Source organism: Hipposideros armiger, unplaced genomic scaffold (assembly GCF_001890085.2).
Source record: "Hipposideros armiger isolate ML-2016 unplaced genomic scaffold, ASM189008v1 scaffold_1093, whole genome shotgun sequence".
NCBI lineage: Eukaryota > Metazoa > Chordata > Mammalia > Chiroptera > Hipposideridae > Hipposideros > Hipposideros armiger.
Genome location: NW_017732443.1, coordinates 48,299 through 70,604, shown reverse-complemented (window position 1 = coordinate 70,604; position 22,306 = coordinate 48,299). Strand labels below are relative to the sequence as shown.

General features: G+C 42.0%; 1 protein-coding gene across 3 annotated transcripts in view; it reads left to right on the top strand.

Annotated features, from left to right (window-relative positions):
- CLDN18 (claudin 18) overlaps positions 1–11,776 on the top strand; it is a 29,651-nt gene extending 17,875 nt beyond the window's left edge. For 2 of the 3 annotated variants that reach the window (XM_019632163.1, XM_019632162.1), the window contains exons 2-5: positions 4,571–4,735; positions 5,356–5,473; positions 8,539–8,649; positions 9,578–11,776. In XM_019632163.1, the coding sequence (XP_019487708.1) occupies positions 4,571–4,735; positions 5,356–5,473; positions 8,539–8,649; positions 9,578–9,749 (566 nt within the window). In that variant the 3' untranslated portion in view covers positions 9,750–11,776. The remainder of the gene's footprint in view (positions 1–4,570; positions 4,736–5,355; positions 5,474–8,538; positions 8,650–9,577) is intronic. The other variant, XM_019632164.1, reaches the window with a different exon arrangement.
- Positions 11,777–22,306: the final 10,530 nt, after the last annotated feature.

Here is a 22,306-nt window from a genome sequence, read left to right as displayed (position 1 = left end):
TCAACATTTTCTTTATCTTCGGGTAAAGAAAGAAGTCATTGGGGGCCAGATCAGGTGAGTGGGGAGGATGTTCCAATACAGTTATTTGTTTACTGGCTAAAAACTCCCTCACAGACAGTGCCATGTTTAGCTGGTGCATTGTTGTGATGTAGGAGCCATGAATTGTTGGTGAAAAGTTCAGGTAATCTAACTTTTTCATGCAGCCTTTCAGCATTTCCAAATAGTAAACTTGGTTAACTGTTTGTCTAGTTGGTACGAATTCAGAATGAATAATCCCTCTGATATCAAAAAAGGTTAGCAACATCATTACAACACGTTCGCGAACTTAATTGTCAGACCTCGTATGCCTGCTTCCTTTCATGAACACATTAAAATTACAACTAAATTATAGATCAATCAACCTGAAGAACCATCTGAAGTCTGGCTAAACAGAAGTTTTATAACTAAGATTATAAAAAAGAAGCCATATCGAGACTGGTAGGAGGGGTGGAAACGTGAAACAAGCTGGCCCCAAACCTCCGTATGGTAGTTGAGAACCGGGATGGATATCTTAGCCATGGAGGTTTCCCCCAGAGGAATGTGAGACCCCAGCCCCACATCGGCCTCACCAGCCCAGATTACTGGTGCCGGGAAGAGCAGCCCCCACAACATCTAACTGTGCAAGACAGTGGGGATTCCATCCATCTGGTGGGATGGAAGGCTGCAGGAAACCCAGACATCCTCTTAAAGGGCCCAGGCACAGACTCTTTCACTCACAGGCACTCATCTTGGGCTCCGGCAAAAGGACAGTAACTCAGGGGGCATTGAAAGCATACGGGAGGGCAGACTGAGATGTGTGGCTTCAAAGCAAGGGCTGGAGGACAGTTGCCATTTCTCCTTCGAGGGGGCCTCCTCCCATGCAGCCTGCAGGTAGGTACCATCTTTCCTGTGATGAGCCCATCCCCACAAAGCCAAATCTGAATCTGATTGGTCTGTTGAGCTCTGCTGCTCCACCTTGCTGACTCATTGGGACCCACTGCACCCAACTTGCTCAACACCTGAGGCACTTTCTCCGAGAGCAGCCAGCCCCACCTGTATTGCACCCTTTCTTGAAAAACTATCGGAATCTGCAGGACCCTGGTGGGTGGCAGCTGGCCATGGTGTGCTCTGAGACTTTTGCTGAGTAGCTCCAGGCTCACCGCCAGTCTACATTAATCTGTTGACCACAATTCTTCCCACTCTAGTGACTCCCTAAAACCCTACCTCACCCAACTTATGTACCGCACAAGGCTTTATCAGGGGCTGAACCTTAAGGGAGCCAGCAGGTGGCAGCAGGCTACGGGGTGTCCTGGCTTTTTGTGGAGCAGGCCCAGTACTGGTGCCAACTGTCCTCAGTTCACAGCGTGACCTCTCTCACGCACCTCCAGAGTTAGCACAGGCAGTGAATAACTGTGGATTGCTTTGTAGCTCCTACCAGGTAGCCCAGCCAATCACAGACAGTGAGTGACCTGGGCCTGCACTGGAGCCCCTCACAAGAGGCCCCAGGACCAACATACTTGGAGGTTGGCTTCAGACCACAGCAGAGCACCACCCAATTAGCTCCACAAGTGGCACACACAAAGGGCAGTCTCAACAGGCACCAGAGCCCACTGGAGTGAATCCAACTCAGTGGAGCAAACCTCCCACACAGCAGCCTGTAAAATGTGAATGTGGCCAAACCCCATAGCTAATCAGCCTGAGGGTAAATCCCACTCACTGATGTGCCAATAGCAATCAAGACTCAACTATAACAGAAGGGCACGCACAACCCACACAAGGGATATTCCTGGAGTACCTAGAGCAAGTGACTAGGGAGACTGTGCCAGGGCCCCATATGACACCTACTACATAAGGCCAGCCGGCCAAGACTGGGAAACATAGAAGATCTACCTAACACATAGAAACAAACACCAGTAGGCAGCCAAAATGAGGAAACAAAGCAATACATCCCAAGTGAAAGAACAGGAGAAAACTCCAGAAAAACAGAACTAAACAAAATGGAGGCGAACAACCTACCAGAGATAGAGTTCAAAACACTTGTTATAAGGATGTTCAAGGAATTTAGTGAGAACTTCAACAGAGAAATAGCAAGCATAAAAAGGACATAGAAACCATAAAATAACAACCAGTCAGAAGTGAAGAATACAATTACTGAAATGAACAATACACTAAAAGGAATTACCAGCAGACTAGATGAAGCAGGTGATCAAATCAGCTATTTGGAAGACAAGGTAGCAGAAAATACCTAATTGGAACAGCAAAAGGAAAAAAGAATTTTTAAAAATGAGGACAGTTTAAGAGACCTCTGGGACAACATCAAGGGTAACAACATTAACATCATAGGGGTACCAGAAAGAAAAGAGAGAAAGCAAGGGATTGAGAACCTATTTGAAGAAATAATTGACTGAAAACTTTCCTAACCTGGAAAGAAAATAGACATACAAGTCCAGGAAGTGCAGAGAGTCCCAAACAGAATGAACCCAAACAGGCCCACACCAAGACACATTATAATTAAAATGGCAAAGGTTAAAGACAAAGAGAGAATCCTAAAAGCAGCAACATAAAGGCAACTAATAACTTATAAGAGAGCTCCCATAAGATTGTCAGCTGATTTCTCAACAAATCTGCAGGCCAGAAGGAATTCGAACAAAATATTCAATGTGACGAAAATCAAGGACCTACAACCAAGTTTACTCTACCCAGCAAAGCTATCATTTAGCATCAAAGGACAGATAAAGATCTTCCTAGACAAGAAAAAACTAAAGAAGTTCATTATCACCAACCAGTATTACAAGGAATGTTAGAAGGACTTCTTCAAGATGGAAAAAAAAAAGACCAAAATTATGAATTATAAAATGGCAATAGCTACATGTCTATCAGCAATTAGTTTTAATGTAAATGGATTAAATGCTCCACTAAAAGACATAGGAGGACTGAATGGATAAGTAAACAAACTCTTACATATGCTGCCTATGAGAGACTCATGTAAGATTGACACAACCCAGATGGAAAGTAAAGGGATGGAAAAATATATTTCATTAAAATGGAAATGAAAAACAAATAAACCTGGGGTAGCAATACTTATACCAGACAAAATAGGCTTTAAAACAAAGGTTATAACAAGAGACAAAGAAGGACCCAGTAATTCCACTTCAGTGTATTTATCTGAAGAAACCCAAACTGCTACTTTGAGAGAACGTGTGCATCCATATGTTTGCAGTATTGTTTACAATGGCAAGATATGGAGGCAGTCTGGGAGTCTTTTGATGGAAGAATGGATAAAGAGGAGGTGGTACATACATACAATAGAATATTGCTCGACCAGGGAAGGAATGTCTTCTTGCCATCTGTGATGACATGGATGGACCTGGAGGGTATTGGGCTTAGTATGATATGTCAGACACAGAAAAACAGATGTAGTGTGATTTTACTTATATATTAAATCTAAAGAACAAAATAAACAAACTAAACAGAAACAAACTGATAGATAATATAAGTTTAAACTGATAAATATTATCAGATAAAGAGATAATATTTGGATGGTTGCCAGATGGTAGGGGGTTAGGGGTTAGTAAAAAAGGGAAAGGGATTAAGAAGTACAAATTTGTTGTTACATGGTAATCATGGGAATGCATACGGAATATAGTCAATAATATTGTAATAACTATGTATGGTGTCAGATGGGTACTAGATTTGTTAGGGTGATAGATGGGAGGGAGGCTGGAAGCAGGGTGAAAAAAGTGAAGGGATTAAGAAATACAAACTAATAGTTATAAGATAGTCATGGGGATGTAAAGTAAAGCTTAGGGAATATAGTCAATCTTATGGTGATAACTATGTATAGTGCCAGGTGAGCACTAGATCAGTCAGGGGATCATTTCTTAAATTATATAATTGTCTAACCACTGTGCTGTACACCAAAAATTAATATAAAATAATATTGAATGTCAACTGTAATTGAAAATTTTTTAAATGGGGGGAAAGCTGAAGGAGAATAAGAGGTCCAAATTTCCAGGTATAAAACAAATAAGTCATGGGGATGTAATGTACAGCATAGGAAATATAGTCAATAATATTGTGATAGCATGGTACAGTGTCAGATGTTTGCTGGACTTATCATGGTGAGCACTTTTTTAGGCATATAAATGTCGAATAACTATGGTATACTTCAGAAACTAATATAACATTGTATGTTAGCTATATTTTAATTTTAAAAATATTAAAATAAATTTAAAAAGAAAAATAAATTGAAAAAAGTAAGGAATTGAAATAAATTCCATTGACCCTCCCAACTCTAATTGTCCATAATTTTCTCATTCTTGAGACACCTGCATGCATGTCCTTCATCAATCGGAGGGTTGTAAGCAACAGTTTTGCATTTCCCGCAATTCCACATCTTTTGACAATGACAAGGTTCACGGTTTATGGATCCTATTTCTCAGAAGTTTGGTGCTGGTTGGTTGTGGTTACTTGTTTTTATTAAACCAGGACCTGATCAGTAATGCTGAAGTGGCCTTGTCTGTCTTCTTGTATCTTGTCCCTTGCCCCGCAGCCATGCTGCAGGCAGTGCGAGCCCTGATGGTCGTGGGGATTGTCCTGGGTGCCATTGGCGTCCTGGTGTCCATCTTCGCCCTGAAGTGTATCCGCATTGGTAGCATGGAGGACTCCGCCAAGGCCAAAATGACACTGACCTCCGGGATCATGTTCATTATTGCAGGTAAACAAGGAGCCTGGGGCTCCTGCTCTCAAATGTGCTTCTGGTAATGTCAAAGCAAAATCATTCTGGCAGAGGAAACACATCCTCTCCCTACTGAGCATAGTTTAAACATAGTTCAGAGCTTTGCACACTGAGATTCAAGGTCTAAGATTAAGGCCCAGTTACACTCTACAGAATTATCATGGGTGCTAGGTTCACCTCTTAGCTGCCACCCCAGTCTCGTTATAAGAGATTCCCAACCCTAAGGTAGTCACGTGATTCAACCCCTTAAAGGCATGATTTTGGTAAGACTCTAGAAAATGACTTCAAGGGAAGAGCTCTTGACATTTTCAAAGGACCAAGCCCCTGATATTTGTACTATTAATCATTGATCCCAAGATGCATGAAAAATCTTTCTGCGAATATACAAATCCTTCCACAATTAGAGAGTCTAAGCACCTAGCACAGTGTCTAGTACATAGTGGGAATTCAATAATCAGTGCTTGGATAGACCATCTGTTATAGGAATGGAATATCCCTATATTTCATATCTCGTCTAACTCATTTAAGCATACGTTGCCTCAGAAACATTGTGATCCCATTAAAGCTGGCTCTGGAGCTTTTTTGTTCTTGGTCCATAGGTCTTTGTGCCATCGCCGGAGTGTCTGTGTTTGCCAACATGCTGGTTACTAACTTCTGGATGTCTACAGCCGGCATGTACACCGGCCTGGGTGGGATGGTGCAGACCGTTCAAACCAGGTAACCTCCTAATCTAGGCCTCAGGATTCCATGGTGAATATTGTTGCAAAAATCCGATTAAACACATATGCCTAATGTGACTGTCAGTGCCTGAAATAGCAAAAATTTATCAGAGGCAACCATGCTATCTTAAATCAACAATGATCTGTAAATTCTAACCTTCATTTCAGTGAAATATCCTTGGTGATATGACTGGAGGCTGATCTGACATTTGCATTGAAATACTGTGACAGCTCACAGTATTTATCTAACACTCTTACACAAGCCCCATTGTGGTGGCAATGAAACAGGCACTGTTAACCAAGGCATGTAAATGAGCATCAAACCACATCTCCAGTCCATGACGGGAACCTAGCTAGGGACAGGTAAAAGCTTGAACAGAAATGAGCAAGGTGCAGTATAGGTGAGAAAAGTAATGTTTCATCCTTGTACAGCTGCCTCTTTCTCTCTTTCATTAATTCATTCATTCTATAAATGCATTGAGCACCTGCTATGGGCCAGGAACTGTTCGAAGTGCGGGGGATAAAGACAAGGTCCTTGTTCTCATGGAGGTTGTGGTCTAGCAGAAGGAGATAAAACCCCACTATAATTTGGTGTCTGAAGGAAGGTAGAATTTTTAAAAGATGGAAAAGCAGTTCCAACACGTGTATTCATTTAGCCACTTCAAAGGGACATTTCTCATAGCAAGAAGCAGCAGCAAATTCCTGAAGGAGAAAGATCTTGTTCTGGGAGGGTGATATAAATATTATACTTAAGAAGAGACATGTGGTGTTTTTCCAGCCACAGCATCATGGGATACAGACAGGATGTAAGAATGTGATAAACCCATTTGCTCTCTGGCTCCTTGAAACTTCAGTCCCTATCCATGTCCCTGCTTTGTTTCAAAAATGGAAAGGAAGTGATTCTCATAGCTGCCCTCATCCATGTCCATGGTCCTCCCAAGGTTTCTTGGTTATAAGAGCAACTTAGAAGTAAACAGACCAACTCATCCCAGTTTACCTGGGACTTGCCCAGCTTTAGCACAGGAAGTCCCATATCCTGGAAAGCTCCTCTGTCATGGGCAAATCTGGATGGTTGCTCACCCTACTTAGAAGAGCCCACCTTGTCCAGAGCTTCTAGGTGCCTAGTGTCACTGTCCCTGCCCAGAGGAGCCACCTGCCACCTGGCACCCAGCACTGATGCATGCCATCACTCTTTCAAAGCATGTCCCTAGAACCTGCCCCTGTCCCTTGGGCAGGCAACTTCAGCCCTGAGATTGAGACCAGAGGATTCTGAGAGGCCTGCTAAATGTCCTCCATGGATGGGCAGCAGTTTTTCTCTTTCTTCTCACTTTCTCCACCCAGAAGACACACAAGACAGTACAGGTGCCAAGAAAGATCTTGGCAGTTAATCGATGGGGCCTTGGTTCTGGTGCCCCATTTGGACCCAGCGTCCCCTCCTCCTGCCCCTGGACTCTGCACTGCTATGTTGAATGTAACATTGGCAGAGCCTAAGCCCTGGATCAGAGGTATAAACTGTCCGTCCTCATCCTGTACACAGCTTGCAAGGTGTTTTGAATGTTTTGAACATTTCATTTTATAACCCGAATTAATCACCAACTTTTAAAAATTAGAAGTGTCGTAGTTTGGGTTACTTAGAAACAACATCCTGATGATCCGTGTGTGACTGATTGACTAAGGAATGGAAGACTGGTGAGGGCGTGGGGCAAGCAGGACAGGCAAGAGGGTGCTCTCAGATGAAGTCTTGGGCTGAGCCTCATCCTAGGCAGCTGTGGGGTCTTAACTCCGAACTTTCATACTTCGGCACCAGCCAGCCTCTGTGCACGAGGGCAAAGTGACTCCAGTGGCTGAACCAAAGCCAGAACCCCGGGAGAGTCACAGGGACCAGCAGGTAAAGGCAAAAGAACACAGGAGCTGGTGGAGAGACACGGAAATGGTTCAAGGGTCAGAGGGGACCTGGGCAGCACGCCATTCGTACCTGCTACTAGGAGATTTCATAGCGTGCGCGCGCGCGCGCGCGCATGCACGCACACACACACACACACACACACACACACCTGTTTTTCCACCTTCTTGTAAAAAAAAAAAGAAAAAAGGAAAGAAAATCAGAAGATCTGGCAGCACTGGGCCCTCATTCTCATAGGGCAACACTCTCTGCAGCTGAGAGGCAGCTGGGGGCTCAGAGTCTCCACTTTGCCAAGTCCCCACCACTCTCAGGTCATTATCATCATGTTTATGGTTCCCCCACCCCCCCATATAGTAGAGTTAAGAAAGTGAAATATATTTTTATACCCACCCCACTTTAGTCATTTATGTTTCTTACCTGTCCCAGGTAAGCCTATAAATTTGCTAACCTTGACTAAGAGTGTCTAAGGTGAGTAAGGGGGCCATGTTCCTCAAGCAAAGAGGATAGTATAGTTGAATGATTAACAGGGAGGGCTATGGAGGCAGAGTGGCCTGAATTTGAATCCTGGCAATGCCATGTCCTTCCTGAGTCTTTGGACAAGTTAATTAACCTCTCTGAGCTTTCATTTCCTCATCTGTAAAACAGTCATTTCAACTTAGTTCTTTCTGAAGACAGTACTCCTACCTACAAGGATGGTTGCCAGGGCTACTTGAGGCAAGTGAGATGAAGGCTTCTTGGCCCACAGTAAGAACTCAGGAGAGCAAACTTCCTTCAGAAATAATAACTTGAGACTGATTCCATATCTCTCAAACGTCTCTGGCCAAACCTTCAAGACATTTCCCTTTGGTAGTAAGGAGGGGAGGGGGATTTCCTGAGATGTTTCTCTGAAATTAGAGATTTATAATTAATGTTATGCCTCAGTGATCCTACAGGCCCAAGAAACCGCTGCTGTTCTGATGACTAGCATAAGTCCCAGTGCTATTCTCCACAGCACCTGATTCAGTTGGCTGTGACTCAAAGGAGTATGTGTTCAGAGGGTATGGGCAGGGATAGGTGTAGAATCCAAAGGCGGAACAGAGGGGACGGGCATGGCCAGGTGCAGTGGGTGGAGCCTGGAGAGTTGAGTCAACCACATTCAAAGCCATCATCTCCCCTCTCAGGTACACCTTCGGTTCGGCTCTGTTCGTGGGCTGGGTAGCTGGAGGCCTCACGCTAATTGGGGGTGTGATGATGTGCATCGCCTGCCGGGGCCTGGTGCCTGAGGAAACCAAGTGAGTCCCCCATCCCAATGCAATCAGATGTTTGATCCAAGTCTTTTTTGACATATCATTTGCAACCAGAATGATCAGTGTAGGTATATGGAATAACATTGTTGACTAAAAGATCAAGAACCTTCTCTTTTATAAGGAGCCTAGGTGTGATCCTATTTGAAGGGAAAAAAACATCCATGTGGGTTCCCTCTGGCTCCAATAGTCTTTAATTCAATGGCTCTCAGCTGGGAGCAATTTGTCCCCAAGGGGATATCAGTAACATCTGAAGATACTTTGATTGTTAACAACTTGAAGTGTGGGGGGACAGGTAATACTGGCATTTGGTGGGTGGAGGCCAAGGGTGTTGCTAACCATCCTACAATACACAGGCAGGCCCCCACAACAAAAAAGCATCGTTCTAAGTGTCAGTAGTACTGCTGCTGAGAAAGCCTGCTGTAACTCCATAAATGGACCAGAGTTGAAAGACCTAGATCCCAGTCTGGTTCTACTGCTAACTAGCCTTGTGACCCCTAGAAAACCATTTACCTTCTCTGGACCTCTGTTACCTTATCCATAAACTGAGCAGATTAGAGTAGATGGCCTGCATGTAGGCACCTTCCAGCTCACAAATTTTATGATTCTTTGGCATAACCAAGTTCCCCCTGGACATTGTTTCTGGTTCCACTTCACTTTAATTAATTAACAGAAGGAACTCACTAGTCACTAACTACCAGCTCTAATACAAAGCAAGAAATTCTGCTCCACTGAAGAGGCAGAAAACCAATGTCCCAAAGCCTAGACTGACCAATCATCTCAGTTTGCCCAGTACTAAGGGTTTCCTGGGACACTGGACTTTCAGTGCTGAAACTGAAACATTCCAGGGTAAATGAGGTGATTTTTCCTCCTGCCAAATACATCTATGGTCATGAAACATTTCTTTTTCTTTCAGCTACAAAGCCGTGTCTTATCATGCCTCGGGCCACAATGTGGCCTACAAGTCCGGAGGCTTCAAGGCTAGCACTGGCTTTGGGCCCAACACCAAAAACAAGAGGATATATGATGGGGGTGCCCACACAGAGGACGAAGTACAATCTCATCCTTCCAAGTACGACTACGTGTAGTGCTCCAAGACACCTTGGCATGGACAGAAGAAACCCCCCATGAGAGCTCACCCCCCAAACAAGGACATTTTACCTTGATTCCTGATTGCTTGTGACTCACAGCTGGAAGTTAGGAGAGCCTTGATTTCACCTGCGGTGAGGCCACATGGTCTTAGCCTCATGTCTCTGTCTCTCGATGTTCCATCACAAAACAGTTATCAGATATAAACTAGAGGCAACAGCTCACATTTCCAATTCTCTATTTCTTTTTTTAATATAACCTCCCTAACCTAATGATAAAATGTGGTTTGAATTCCTATCAGACACTTGGATGATTTAATCAGACTCTCCCTCCTCCTTTAGCCAACAGCCCAATGATGATCTATTTCTCAACTCATCCCCTAGAACAATTCTGAAAAGAAAAAAACAGAGTCAGTCAAAAGACATCATTTTCTGCTATTAGATTGTTGCCACCTCCCCCCCAACTTGGCTACTAATAAACACTAATTGAAGATGAGGTAAGAGGAGAAAGATATTTGTGATATCTCCGGCTCATTATCTGAGTTTTCTTACACTGTGATCTTAAACGTTACTGGGACCAAAGTGACTTCAGTTTGAGGAAACCAAGCCTTTCCATTTCTTTTGGCATCTGCTAATTCCTCTCCCAGGAGTTTCCTGAGCTCTCCACTGCAGGTCTTCTTTCTGTCAGAGGCCAGAAAGTGTCCCAAGAGGAATGAGAAGAGGATTTTTTTTTCTTTTCATAATCTAAATATATTTGGTATACTATAGTTAGAATAAATAATGTATCAGTAAAATGATGCACTGTCTCTGTGAATTAGCCTCACTCCCACACATGGATAGAAGAAAATGAAAAAAATAATTGCTTTGATGTTGTCTATATTGTACTTTGTAAAAATCACATTTAAGTCCAAATTTCATAAAATGCTTACTGATCCTAATTTCCTTTGAGTTCTCCATGACTCTGATTACAGTGATAGTGTCAGTGTAACCCATGTAAAAACCAAATAATGGAATACAGCAGGTCCTAGGAAATGAGTTGAAACTAGTTCTTTCAAAACATAAAAAAAATGATGAGCCTGAATTTAATGTTACATTGCCAAGTGCCACATGTCCACACTTTCATGGCTATAGGCCACTGTCAGTTTACAGTAGACCTACTTGGCACTTTGGTCAGCTTTGTTACTTTGGGAGATGTTCTCTTCAATAAATTCACCTAGAGTAGTTGGACTATTGAATGTTCAAGAACTGAAAGCTCTTTGCAGCCACACACCTTCCCTACGTTTATTACTGCTACAGAAAGCCTAAACTCCTTCCAAGCCACCAGAATTCTATCCCAGCACTAGAGCCAGAATAGGCCCCCTGGGAAACTAAAGTAAGGGCAGTGTCTCTAAACTACCTATTCAGGGAGCAGCATTGAAAGGGGGAATTTGGCCACTGGCTTATTATTTGAGGAAAAAAGTTCTCACACCAATAGTGCATTTGAAAGTGACCTCCAAGGAGATGGGTAATATTCATAGGGGTCTTTAGGCTGGACAAACTATATCTGGGGAAAGATCATGGCTCATTAAACAGAAAAGAAGTGTGTTCACCAAGAGTCAAAATAGAACCTTCTCACTGAGACAGCAATTGGTTTTAGGCCAAGGCAAATAGAGTACTCACGGGACACATTGTCTGAGATGGGATGAAGGATGAATAATTAAAGAAAACAGGGGTTTGAATGGAGGAAGTTCAGCAATCTAGGGCATGGAGATTGTTAAAGAGTCTCAGGATTTGAATTCAAGGCCATGGGGCACAATGAGCTCTCTCTCCTATCACCAAAAAGGCCCTGGTCAGGTCTGAAGTACTGAGTTGTGTCCCAGCTAGGTTTTTAATGAACACATTCTCTATCCAACACTTAATTGTTTGAAAGTCCCCATGTAGTTAGATTGTGCTTTGTAATTTTTTTGTTGCTCTCTTTTATTGTATATGCATTGAATATTGACTTGCATATTTTGTTACTTAAATATTAAAAACACTGTTATCTCACATTTGAACAGCTTCTGCTCTTTTTTCCTAAGATTCAGGAAATGGAGGTGGGAGTTTCAGCATCTCAAAGCTGAGTGCATCTTCCTGGAGTGTTTCTGCTGGAAGAATCTGTGTCTGCCCAGTGGCAGCATGGCCACCTGGAGGCCAGCTAGGTCTGATTCAGCCCAGTTAGTGGTTTCTGCAAGTTAAGAAGTCTAAATAAGAAGGGATTCCCAGAACAGCTAGGAATGCAGTATGAGATCCTAGGACCAAGTTTAGCTTGTCTGATCCTGAGTGCACCAGCCTGAAGTGTCTAATGTTATTGGCCTGCCCATAAGCTAGTAAAACAGGAGGGCCAGTGCCTGTCCTTTTGATGATGTCAAGGTCTGGGTTCACCAGCTCAGTTAGCTGTACTCACTGAACTTCCATCAGGCTGTAGAAAAACCACGAGCTATAGAAAACAGCCCAAACTCAAATCCAGGCCACACCACTTTCCAGCTGTGTTAAATTAAGCAAAGCACTTAACCTTTCTGAGTCTCAGCTTCCTTATCTAGAAAATGGGGATAATAAGGATAATGAAATAATGCAAGTTTGTCACCTATTTAAGTAACAAACACCCAACTTGTACAAGTTTTTAGACATATAGGACCATTGGCTTATGTAACTAGGATATCTGAAGCCAGGATTGGCTTCAGGCATAGCTGGATTGAAGGATATGATCAAGACTCCACCTTTTTCTGCCCATATTTCAGTTCTGCTTTCCTCTCTGTTGATTTGCTTCTGAGGCAGGTTGTCCCCACAGGATAGCAGTGATGGCCGCTCGTATTTCTAGGCATATGCCATCTTTCAGCTAGGAAAGCTTACCAAAAAGAGCTATCTCTTTCCTGATACTTTTAGGACAAAAAATAAATCCCAATAAAACTCACTGGGATATCTGAGTCATCCATCCCTAAACCTCTTCCTATAGCCAGAGCAGTGGTATTTAGCTTAACAAAGCCTGGGTCCCATAGTCAAAACATAAAAATTTGTTGTATGCCACAAAGACTGTATTCTAAGGACCCGAGTCCTTAGATATCAGGCAAACTCATTGCTTTGCCTAAGTTTTCACACTTTTGGTTGAACATAAACTCCAAGAAAAGCTTCAGAAGCACAACCTCTGAGCCTCGGACTGGTTACAAAAACAGCATAGTATTTATAGTTCAGAGAGGGAGAAACTGGAAATTACCCTGCTCACAGAAAACTGATCATTAAAACCTAAAAATGGTGAAAACTTGACATTCAATTTTAAACAAGTGGGGTTAGAAAACTGATTAGTAAAAAACTGTCCTCAGCTATATAATTATGAGCTATTCAAATTTAGATTTCCTAAGATTAGGGGCATTTTGAAGACTCCTGTGCAAAGACAGAAATGGAGGAATCAAGTCATAGTGTACATACTCAAAATATGACTCACCATCATAATCTATAAAAATCCCCTGGGAAATCCAGAGGAGTTGGCTACTAAGTGTTTTGCTGTCATCCACCTTGAGGTCCAAAAAAAATTTAATCAATGCCTCTAGGAGATGCCCAATATTTTTACCATTTTCTCGGGTAGGGTAATATTCAGCCCTGTCCTGCCTTCACGGGACATTACACAGGATCAACCACTGCAATGGCCACATTTTTTTTGCCAAAGTGCAATCTCAAAGCTGATGCATTCCACTGGAGAGAGCACTGCATTTGGCATCAAAAACCTAAACTTTGGTTCCAATTCCACTGTCAACCAGTTATATTACCTTGAAGGATTAATTACAATAATTCACCAGCACCTTTTCATTATTTTGCTTCTTTATTAAGTCCTTGTGATTATCAGCACAGCGTTTAGTGTTTTTTATACTTTATCTCTGATCTTCAACCATCCTGATCTCACTCCACTAACCTTCAACCTGTGACCAGTCTGAGTGTCCTGAAGCCCCAAGACATTTGTCAGGGACCACACGTATACAAACGCACACTCACAGATAGATGCTCACATTCAGACACCCAGTTATATCTCTGGGTCCTCATGAGGGACCATGATTTTTTTCAGTTCTCAAGCATTTGTAGATAACTCAGAAATACTTTTGAACTATTCCATTCCTCTAGCTGATTTTTCATACCTCCCAATCCACAATTAGAAAAGAAAGGGATTATTCTCTTCATAATAGCCCAAATTAATGTGGAATGAGTATAAGAAATATTAAGAATTGAGGATAAACAGAGTTCCTTTCGGTTTAAAATTAAGTGCAAGAAACAATACCGTGGAAACAAAATGTCACTAAAATGCTTCAAATGCATTCAAATACCATTCTGGAGTAAAAGAATTTAATTTAGATAATAAAAAGGGATCTAACAGTGATGGGCATTCCACCACGATACTCAGTACTAAAGGCAGATACTACCCAATGACCAACTAAGATGAAATCTCTTAGCTACCCCTGCCATAGTGGGCTGATAAAAGAAATTAGAGATTTCTTCCTCAGAGAATTTTCCAGGGAAAGGTGGGTCCTGCTTGTTGACAAGGAACATACAAATCCATTCCATAGAAAACATAATATTTTGTCCAATCTTTTAACTAGCTTTTGGGAAGAATTTAAAGATAATGTTATATCTGGGCTGGCAGAGTGGCGCGATGGTTAAGAACTGGCTTGGGATGCCAGAGGGACCCAGTTTGGATCCCACATATGAAGGCCAGTGACACTGCCCTCCACAGCTAAGATGCTGAACAACAGCTCAACCTGGAGCTGGGCTGCCATGAGTCGCCGGCGACAGCGTAGGCTACAGCCCCTGTGGCAGTGGGTTGCCATGGGCTACCATGTGTAGCCAGCAGCCAGCATAAGTAGCCAGCAGCTGCAGTGAGCGGCCATCCAGAAGCAGGTGACTGATCTGCCTCGCCTGGGAAGAGCGCAATGATGGTGCCAACTTGAGCCAGTGAAGCAATGTTCTCCACAACTAGACTGAAGAACAAAAGGACAGCAACTTGTCTGTTCCCCTTCCCCAATTCCCCAACACTGTTCCCCGTCTCCCAATTCCCCAATAAAAATATTTTTAAAAAAATAAAAATAAAAATAAAAAGGCTAAAAATATTTGTGCTTTACTCCAAGTATTTCTCCTAAAGAAATAACCATAAATATTTAAGCCAAAAAATATACACCAATTTTTTAGAATAGTGAAACTGGGTCAACCTAAAATCCAACTAGAGGAAGATGTATAGCCATTAAATTATTAAGAATTTTAAAAAATATTAATTCTTTTAAATAGTGCATTAAAAATTGCCCTGGAAAGAAATGTATTCCAAAATATTTTTAAAGTGGTTGCTTCTGATTGGAGATATAATGATACTTTTTTAAATTCATATTTATCAGTACTTTCCAAATTTTCTTCAATGAAAATATCTTTACTTTACATTGAGGAAAATATTAAACTAAAAACGAATGGAAAATCAAAAAATAGAAAAAAACATCCAGACATAGTGCAATGTGAATATACTTAACACTACTTAAATGTACCCTTAAAAATGGCTAATATAGTAACTTGTATGTTACATGCTTTTTACCACAATGAAAAAATAATAACATCCAGACAGAATGTCCACAAGGGCAGGTACAGCCTGTTACCTGGAGACCTGACCATCTCAGGCAGCTTGGAAGGAGGGATCTGATAAGTCCCGGCTGAGCAGAGCTCTCTGTTTATTCTGAACCAATAAAATAAAATAGCCACGAGCCTAGAAACTGGCCTCATACTGTGTTGTTGTAGTTTTTCTTCCCTTTTGGAGACGCTTTGGCATTCAGTTCTCCATTTCATCACCTCTACTCACCTCTGAAGACAGGAGAGCAGAGGCCCACACCCACATTGTGGACAAGGACCAGAGGAGGGTCAGGGCATGCTCAGGGCCATGCTCAGACATGACAGGGGGAGCCGGGACAAGGATTGGAGCGACACCCAGGTTTCACCTCTTACTTCCTCCCCAAGGCAACACACATCTCCTCACTCTTAGTCCATTGGCCTCCCCAGTTCCCATCTCCTTTTCCTGGACAGAAGGGCCAACCCAAAAGAGCAAGGACAGGCTTGCTGCGGGGTGAGTGGCCGGGTGTCGGCAGGTGGCCTGGTCTCTACTCCAGTCTTTGTGTAGGGAAAGACCCAAGGCAGACCTTTCAGCTCCCAAACATTCACTAACTGGAACACAACAGGCCTGCAGCTGGTAAATAAGAGGCTTATTAGGAGCTGCATGTCTTGTATCCAAAGAAGAAGACTTTAGGGGCCTCAGTCAATTTCTCAGGGTTTCTATAAGATAATTTCAATCTGAGTTAGTGTGTTACCCTTAGACTCCACTCAGAGATGTTAGGAATCAGGCAAAGTTCAGTAGCTTTTTTTTTTAACTGGGACAAAGCAAAGTTTTAGAAACCTAGGCTTAACATAAAAATGAAAAAAACAAACAAAACGAACTCCCCGTTGCTGAACAAACGTTAGAAATTAAGAGAAAAGCATTGATGGCAAAAGTAAATGATGGTGAAAGATCACTTTGAGCCTTAAAGAAATCAGATAATTATTAATATTAATAGTACTGTCATTATCATTTATTGAGATCTAGTAGATCTCAGATATAGCATAAATTGTACAATAGCTCCAATTCTCAAAATAACCCATGGGACAGGTATTATTATCACCATTTCACAGATGAAGAAACTAAAGTTCAGGGAGGTCTTGCCCAAGTAAGGTGATCTTGCCCAAGTTAACTGTCTCGGTTTATCCAGGACTGTCCTGGATTTAACACTGAAAGTCCTGCACCAGGAAACCCCTGAGCCCCCAGCAACCTAGGACACCTGGCCACCCTAATGCCAAGGCTACATAGCTAGTAGAAAAGCATGGATTCCATCCAGGGTCTGTCTGGCTCCACACTTCACCCTCTTTCCACCATGCCAGAGTGAATCCCATTAAACAAAATACATAGGAAGGAAGGAAGGAAGGAAAGAAGGAAGGAAGGAAGGAAGGAAGGAAGAAAGGAAGGAAGGAAGGAAGGAAGGAAAAGAGGGAGGAAAGGAGGGAGGGAGGAAGGGAGGGAGGAAGGAAGAAAATCTACTTTAAACAAGAAAAGTATTTGCCTATGAAGCAGAGACGCATAAACTTAAAAAAAATAGTACTGTAAAATTTCAATTAATTCTCAAGCTTAAAAAATGTCAAAAAAGAGCAAATGTATTATACATGGAGACAGACAGATGGTAAGGATGGAGGAGGATATCAGGCAAGCTTGCCCATCTGAGCTGATACATGCAGCCTCAGGAAAGCTCTCAGCGTGCTGTGCCACGTGTGCAGTTTTAAAGGCTTCCAGGCTAAAGAAGACTGTGGTGTGATGCCACTGGAAGGGCAGGGAAAGGTCCAGGGCCTCCAAAGTGCACTGTCGGCAGGTGAAATCGCTGACCCCTCCAGTGGAGGCAGCCAAAAGCCACCCAAAGTTTGGGCTGAGGCTCATTTTATCTCAATACTAATCTTTGGTTGGAGGTCCCCAAAACTGTCTGAGTCCGTTTCCACTGTCATTGAGAGTTTTCCCATTCCTTTCTTGTCTCAAGTGGAGCTAGACATGACCTGCTCAACTCTGGTCTCAGGTTGTTGACCAGTCCAGGTTCCCTGTTATCAAAGCTGCCACCCTTAGCCCTTGTTGACAATAGAAAGCTTATTTATTTTGTTCAACAAGCCAACTTGAATTTCCCCAAAGAATTTTTTGAAAGGTAAAACATCAAACATATTAAGCATGTGGAACTTTGCCACCCATACTTATTGCTCCAAGGGGAACGGTTGCCATGGCAATGGCTCTGTAAGGAGGATGGAGTCAGGCTGAAGGGTGAATAAAATACCATAATGGAGCCCAGGCCACCCAACCAGCCAGCCCCTTATGATACTGGGAGTGTTTGCCCAAGTCTTGGAAGTTAAGTCATAATTAAGAGAGAGTGAGAGAAACAAAAATGTCCCACTGCAAATAAACATGTTGAGGGGTGGGAGTGGGGTGTTAGAATGTGGGTGGCGATGTTTTGGAAGTCAAGAGTGAGTGTATGGGACTGTTTCTTCTCCTGAGAGCTGGCAGAATCCCCCCACCAGTGTTTTTGTGCAGACAGACCAGTCCCATCCATCTGCAAAAAGGCATAGCCAATGGAACAGAGAAGACTCCATGAAGGGTTCACCAAAGAGTTGGCCTCAGAATGACTCTGTGGCCTTTCTGGCAACATACTCCAAGATACTCTACTGTACTCCAATATACTCTACCTGATTCACTCTCTGTGACCCAGTAGTCCCATTCCTGGAAATCTGCCCGAAGAAATCATCCTGGCTCTAAAAAAAAGCAAAAAAAGCTGTGGTTCCATGGGAACCATTAGAAGAAGGATGGTGTACAGGAATTGTGAAAAGGAACTTGGTACTGTTATCACCCCAGATATGACTTCCCATGTGCAAGGAATTCCACAGAAATTGGTAGAAAATGCCAAACAAAAATAAAGCTTTGATTTCTAAAGAGGCAAAATTTGATTCACATGGAAAGAATAACTTCTCCACTTGCAGAATTTGTAAAAGTTCTGTGCACCAGCCGGGTTCTCATTACTTCCAGCGCTGTGCAATGGGTGGAAAAGGTTTTAGATACCAAAAACTACCAACAAATGTCTGTATAGATGTACTGATGAAGTTTCCGGTTTCCTATATGATTTTATTTTCTGCTTTGACTTTTCAAGACATAACATAAATGTTCAAGTTACAAAATAACTTGTTTTAAGACAAATAAGTTTAAACCAGGGAAGTTGATCAATATTCATTCTTTTGCTCTCATGAAGTTCTGAACGGCACAATGTAACTAGTTTCCTGCCTGAAATTATTTTCTTTAAAAGGATTTTATAGAATTGGAATAGAAGCAAATTTAATGGAAAAAAATCCCTTCTCTGACTTATTTTACAGAGCATAGTACACTTTAGGTCCATCCATGTTGTTGCAAATTGTGAGACTTCATTTTTTTTATGGCTGAGTAATATTCTATTGTATATATGTACCACTTTTTCTTTACCCATTCATCTGCTGATGGTCACATAGGTTTCTTCCATATCTTAGCTATTGTAAATAATGCTGCAAGGAACCTACAGGTGCATATATCTTTTTGAATTGTATTTTGGGTTTCTTTGGATAAATATCCAGAAGTGGAATTGCTGGGTCATAAGAAAGTTGTGTCTTTAATTTTTTTAGGAAACTCCATACTGTTTTCCATAGTGGCTGCACTAATTTACAATCCCACCAAGAGTGCCCTAGGGTTCCCTTTTCTCCACATTCTCACCAAGACTTGTTTGTTGATTTATTAATGATAGCTGTTCTGATAGGAGTATGGTGATATTAAAAGAGATTAAGAAGTACAAATTGCTAGTTATAAAAATAGTCACAGGGATGTAAAGTACAGCATGGGAATATAGTCAATAATATTGTAATAACTCTTTATGGTCTCAGATCGGTACTAGACTTATCAGGGGGATCACCTCATAAGTTATATAAATATCTAATCAATGTTGTACACCTGAAATTAATATAATATTGTGTGTCAACTGTAATTGAAAAATAAATTTAAAAAAAATTAATTTAGGGTCCTGCCGAGTGACTCATTTGTTAAGAGTTGGCTTGGGAGCACGAGCTCTGAGCAGCAGGGCTGCCAGTTCAGATCTCACATGGGCCAGTGGCACTGCCTTCTACAGCTAAGATGGTGAACAACAACTCGACCTGGAGCTGGGCTGCCGTGAGCTACCGTGAGTGACGGGCAGCCAGAGTGTGCTGCCACAAGCCACCGTGAGTGGCTGTCCAATGGCCGGAGACTGATCTGCCTCACCTGGGAAGAGCGCAATGATAATACCAACATGGGCCGGTGAAGCGACGTCCTCCACAAATAGACTGAAGAACAGAAGGACAGCAACTTGTCTGTTCCCTTTCCCCAATTCCCCAATAAAGTCTTTTTTAAAAGAAAACTTAATTTAAAAAATTTACCAGTTCTTTGTGCACTTTTTATTTAACATTATTCATATAATTATTATTATCCTCTCCCTCTACTTTATTATAGATATAGCAAATGTGAGAAGATTATTGACATTTTTCTTTGAACTTGTTATCCAGATTTTAAAAAATTCTTTCCTCAATCCCTTGTTGGCTGCATAGTTCTTTGAATGAGCAGTCTCTTGATTAATTGCAGTTTCACAGAGTATCTAAATATCTGAGGCCATTATTGCTATATGGTTCTTAAGCAGTTAGTCCAGACCCAAATCAAACACAAGCTGTATTTATGATTTTCCATTTGTTCTTGAAGCCACAATGCCAATACCTTTCCTATGAGAACAAGAAGACAAGGAACACCCCACATAGGTCCAAATGAATACACTGAATTTCAGAAAAACACACATTCCACACATTATCTTGAATTCAAACTATCATGAAAGACAGGAGAACAGTGTTCATCCATGATGTGTAATGTACATGCATCACCACTCTTTGGGAAAGCTCTTTGAAGCAAAAACCAAACCTTTTTTTGTTTACCTCCTCCCCTTCCCCACCAATACATACATACATACATACATACATACATACATACATAAAACAAAGGGGGCAAAAGCTGTGGGCACAGAAAAGTTCAGCTCAGGGTTGTTTTTAATTCTGTAAAACTGGAAAAAGAAAAAAAATTTAACCCTAACAACGGGGGAGAAGCTACGTTATGGTGCAGCAGCATAAGGAAATATAATGCAGACAATAAATGTTTAAAAAAATCAACATAACAGATGGAAAATTTCTCATCCTTTCTTGTTACAAGCAAAGGTCAAATCCATCATTGTAAATACAATATGATCTGAATCATTGGGAAAACAGGCAAGAACCTGGAAGGAATTCATCAAACTGTTAATAAATAGTTCTTGGCTTTAAGTACTAAGAATGGGGTAAGTTGATTTTCTTTTGTTTTTTTCTAAATTTTCTATAATGGACATGTAATTTTTATGTTTGCAACAACAATAAACTCTTTGAAAGACCTAGTACCTATTTTCTGACCTCATGGCCACTCCCAACCCTCTTTGCTCTCATCTGCTTCTACTGTAGAAGCTGGAAAAGCTCAAAGGGCCACTTTTCTAGCCACTTTTGCCTTAGCAGAAGCCCCATGGCCCAATTCCAGCCATTGAGATGTGAGTGAAAGTCAGAGCCCCACCTTTCCCCCTTCCTACCTCTTCTTGTCTAGAATGCAGACTCAGTGAGTGGTAGGGGCTGCAGCAAGCTGTAAAGGTTAGAGAATCAGAGATGCTGGTTATAACACTGTCAGGTGCTGAACCAATGCCAGCAGCTGGCAACTGTTGAGACCATGAAAGGTGTTGGAGAAAGCTGTGTGACAGCAAGGCCAAGAGCAAAGGTTCTTAGCCATTATCATGTGGAGAGATCCTGTAAATACTGATGCCTGGGTCCTGACCCTGGAGATTCTGACTTAATTGGTCTGGGCAGTGGCCTGGACATTGGGATTGTTTTAAAGCTGGTGATTGCTAACTGGTGCAACTGTACTGTTTCTTAAGACTGGCCCAAGTGTGTGCATACTTAAATTGGTAAAATTCTATAGCACATAGTATTCACATAGATATTTCTATTTCTCAATGTGGATTTTTCTCCCTTTGAAATCATAGCCAGGCAAAGACCAGATTAATAAAACATGTAAAAGTACAATTTTATTGCTAAGACAAAGCCCCGAAATGTAATGATTTCATGCCCTTTCATTCCTTCTATGCCTTTCCTTGATGTTAGCACTGGCTATTACCACCGAACTGTAGGATCTTGGTGCTCAAAGTATGGTCCATACAACAGCAGCTATAGTACTAGCTGGGAGATTGTTAAACATGCAGAATCTCAATGCCCATCCCAGACCTGTCAAATCAGAATCCACATTTTAACAAAATCTTCAAGTTATTTGTATGCGCATTAAAATTTGAGAAGCCCTGCTGTAAGAAATAGCAAGAGTTAACTATATTTAAAGCTCTCTCAACATACTCTCCTTTTGGGTCCCCTTTTGCTGTTTAAAAAAAAAAGTGGGGACAGGGAGAAAGACAGGGCAAGAGAGAGAGGCAAGGTCATCACTAAGGCTGTTGTGAACAGTGAACAGAACATGCCTGTCTGTGTAATCAGCAGGCCTTCGCTCCCTCCGCTCCCCAGACTAGCACTAGGACTTGACGCTCCCTCGCTCTCAGCTTTCTCCCCACTGGCATGCCCATGCCAGGTGAATACTCCACCTACCAGCCAGAAGGAATGAGAAAAAGGAGCATATTCAATTCCTTCTTTTAACCTTTCTGCTGCAGCAAGTGTGCCAATCCCACAGCAAGTTCTTCAGGGGAGTAAAATTAAAGACAACTTTAAGAGGAAAAAAATTGATCACCACTTTTTGTGTGTATACAGAAAAAAACAATGGGATCTTAGGGGAGATTAAGGAATAATGATGGGGGAGGAACGGGTAAGAAAAGTGGAGCTGGGTGGAACCCATATACTAAATTTGGAAATTGCCA